A 3551-nucleotide genomic window follows, 5' to 3' on the forward strand; every position below is an offset into this window, starting at 1 on the left:
TATATATATAGTGTCAAGTAAAACGTGCCAGGTGCTGGTAGATCACATGGTTTAGAGAGGGGGGAGGGTGTCCACTGAGAGTCAACATGTTTTACATGCTGAGGCCATCATCACATCAAAAATAAACATCTGCACATTAGGACATCTTAAGGCAATAACGGTTAAACATAAAAATAGGATATATGACTGATACATATATAGGTCATCCACAGTATGTTCAACTTAAAGAACCCAGAAAATAAACATCTATTTTCTCTACAAAAAAAACTTTGCCACGTCTGCAGCTGGCATAAAGGCTGCCGTGGATACAGTCAGCTGAGCTGAGCTCCTGAATACGAGGGATAAGCTTTGGCCTTGTGCTGGGGATTTATAAAGGTTGCACAGCAGCTTGGAAAATATCTATATGTAGAGGGCTGTATAAAAATAAAATGAAATATTGAGCCTGGGAAAAAAAAGCCTGGCCTGCAGAATTATCACAACACAACTGTATATATGTTTTTTTTACAGTCACTGTAGGTTTGTGACACCAAGTGTACTTCACAACAGTCATTAATTAATCCACCCATACAGAATATATATATATATGTAAATATATAGAGAAAACATTAGCTTTTTTAGGTTAGAAATCTCCCAAAGGCACAGATCACCAGTTAGTTGGCCAAATTTAAAACAAATTACAATTAAAGTAAAATATAGCATACATAATCAACAATAACAAAAAAATATATATATATAAATTCCAGGTGCAGTATGATTCTTGACGCTACTCTTAAATGTAGATTTTGACCGTTGCTGCTCCCTGCATAGTCACGTCATTAAAGGCAACGCCAGTGGTCTGTGTTCCAACAGGAAACACCGGGGTCCGCTCGTTTCTCCACAGCAGTCAGGTCACTGGTTAAGGCGGGGGGCGGGAGGCACAGAGAAACCTGGGAAGGTGAAGGCAAAGAGGAGAAGCACAGCAGCACACAAACACGGAGCACAAAACAAAAGACTCTGCCACGTTCTCACAGGACAGGCACGCAGAAGCAAACACACGGAGTGGCACAACCGTTTGAGGAGGTGAATCCAGAGTGAAGCTGTGTGTTCAGAGTTGTGTCGGTGACACTGGTGACGGGTTACGGAGGCGTGCTGTGGCTCCCGGCCAGAGTGTGCAGATTTAAATTGATCCTGGGCTGCTTGGCGGGCGGTTCCGTCACGTCCTCGTCGTCCACCTTGCTCAGAGAGCTGGACTGCAGCAGGATCTCTCCACTTTCCTCCTCGCTCTCTTCTTCCTCCTCATCATCCTCCTCTTCTGATGAAGGGAGCAACGTGACGGTAAGTAATCTCATAACGGAACAACACAACTGAGCCAAAGTGTGAGGTGAGCCCTCCTTTACCTTTATCCAGGTCTGCAGAGTTTCTGCTCTTCACCGTGCTGGCAAACTGCAGTAAAACAGTAAAAACATTCAACTGGACTATAAACGCTGTACTTTGTAAACAGACACACACACGGTGACCTACTTCACCCATGACTGCGATCGGTGTCTCCCCTTTGGCTTTGGCCACCCTGTGTTCAATCAGGTAGTACATGTACTCATCATACAGCAGGCGGATCAGGTGGAAGGAGCCGAAACTCGCAGCACTGCGCAGAGTCAGGTCCCGGATCACCATGGAGCTGTTGAGAGCAGGCAACTCTATTTTCATTCAAAAACTCTTTAAAAAATGCACAACATATAAGCCTTTACAGGGTTCATGCAGGTTTCAGTAAGTTCAATTTAAGACCTTTAAAAGACCACCAGGAATGACATTTAAGACTAAACCGACACAACAGAAACATTGAAATGGTCTCAGAAATTTTAACATAGAAACCTTTTATTGCTTTCAATTCAGTTATTAAATAATATTTAATTTAAATACAAGAACACTGAATTATTTTAATGAAACGCTCATATCTGAGACTGCTGTGGACCGCTTCCAACAGAGTGTAAAAATGACTGATATTCAGGCAAGTCTCATTGAAAACACTTTCCATGTTTAAACAACAAGCAGTGGACATGACTGAACTTCTTTGTTTTTTTGTGGCAGGTCAATAAGCTGTTGCATGCGTTGTAGCAGCAAAGAGGTCGAAAACATTGAAGTAAACTGTGCTATTTTTTTACCTGCAGTTATTACAGGATTTGTAGTTTAACCAAGACAGGTAGCAAACTTAGCACTTCATGAAGACAGATCACATCAACCTGTGATTACTGTGCTTTACTCTGTTTATTTATGCAGCCAACACTTCTGGGAATGATCAAAAGTAAAAAACTTAAGACTTGACTAAATTAAATTTAAGACCTTAGGTGAAAACCTTGGCATTTTTAAGACTTTTTTTAGGCCTAAAATTTAGATTTTCAAATAGTAGACTTTTGAAGACCCTGCACGAACCCTGTTTTACCTATAGAAGGACCAGTTGAGCAGAAAGACTTTGGCGGCCTTGGGCAGGGCTGCAGCATTGTTCTCATAGGGCTTTAGGACCTGAGAGACCACCCCGTCCAGCCAGGTAGCCCACTGTTCCAGTGAGTTCTGCTGCTGCAGAGTAGCTTTGAAGTCCTGCTCCAGCTGCTGGACCACATGGTCCTCACACTGACACACCCAGGATGCCTGCTCCTGCGGGGGGACATGGGCTCAGCGTCCGACACTTTACAGTAACAGACTGAAGGAGCCGACAGGCTGTGGTGCAAGCTGACCTGTACGTTGGTGAAATCCACACGGTTGAGATCGGAGAGCATCTGGTTGATCTGGGCTGGGTTCTGGAGGACGGCACGGGCGGCCTGGGCCAGATGGTTCAGGCTGGTGTAGCGACGCAACGTCTGGGAGAAGGAGCTCACGCACACCACCTGAAAGACAGAGTGAAGGGGGTGAAAAAACCCGTAGCTTTGTTTAAGCTGCACATCAAAGGAGTGCGAAATGAAGACAACCTGACAATAAATACACCCGTTTGCTGACACATTCATACCAGTCAGTTAAATTTAAGACCCTTCAAAAACCATTATGATTCAGATTTCATTGCATTCATTCAAACTCAAGTTCAGTCTGAGTCACTCACAAAAACACAACAAACCAGTCTGAGGAGCAGAGCAACCAGATTATTTCAGGAAAGCTAATCCATCAAATTCCTTTTGACATGACAGCTGCATGATGAGCCTTTTAATGACCTCTTAGATCTTTACACAGAACTATAGAGGACGCTTAAGACACAATGGAAAAAATATATATATATTTTTTAGAATTCTGTGTTTTTTTTCTCACAGAATCACAGAACTGACTTTCTTCTTAAATTCTAAGGAAAAAAGTCAGATTGTTTTCACAAACATTTAACTTTAATTTTAGAATTCTGACTTTGTTTCCTCAGAATTATGGAAAAATAAACCCTTTTTGCTCCCAGCCCTAATCTGCTACCATGCAGAACGAACGATAGTCAACAGCAAAATTTAAAAAAAGTTGAAGGAAGGAACAATGGGCCTCATGCAAGAACATGTTTGTATTCTTATCCTAAATTTCTCTTACTTTTGTTCGTACAAAGGGTTCGT

The 3551-nt window shown here is 42.4% G+C and overlaps 1 protein-coding gene across 4 annotated transcripts in view; it reads right to left on the minus strand.

Annotated features, from left to right (window-relative positions):
• LOC106531105 (MHC class II regulatory factor RFX1) overlaps positions 1-3551 on the minus strand; it is a gene marked incomplete at its 3' end in the record, with an annotated part of 21320 nt that continues 17769 nt past the window's right edge. For 2 of the 4 annotated variants that reach the window (XM_014026873.1, XM_014026872.1), the window contains 5 exon segments: positions 1-1288; positions 1377-1422; positions 1501-1654; positions 2417-2628; positions 2709-2858. In XM_014026873.1, coding sequence (XP_013882327.1) covers positions 1116-1288; positions 1377-1422; positions 1501-1654; positions 2417-2628; positions 2709-2858 — 735 coding nt within the window. 4 annotated transcript variants of the gene reach the window in all.

This window comes from Austrofundulus limnaeus, unplaced genomic scaffold, assembly GCF_001266775.1.
Source record: "Austrofundulus limnaeus strain Quisiro unplaced genomic scaffold, Austrofundulus_limnaeus-1.0 Scaffold597, whole genome shotgun sequence".
NCBI lineage: Eukaryota > Metazoa > Chordata > Actinopteri > Cyprinodontiformes > Rivulidae > Austrofundulus > Austrofundulus limnaeus.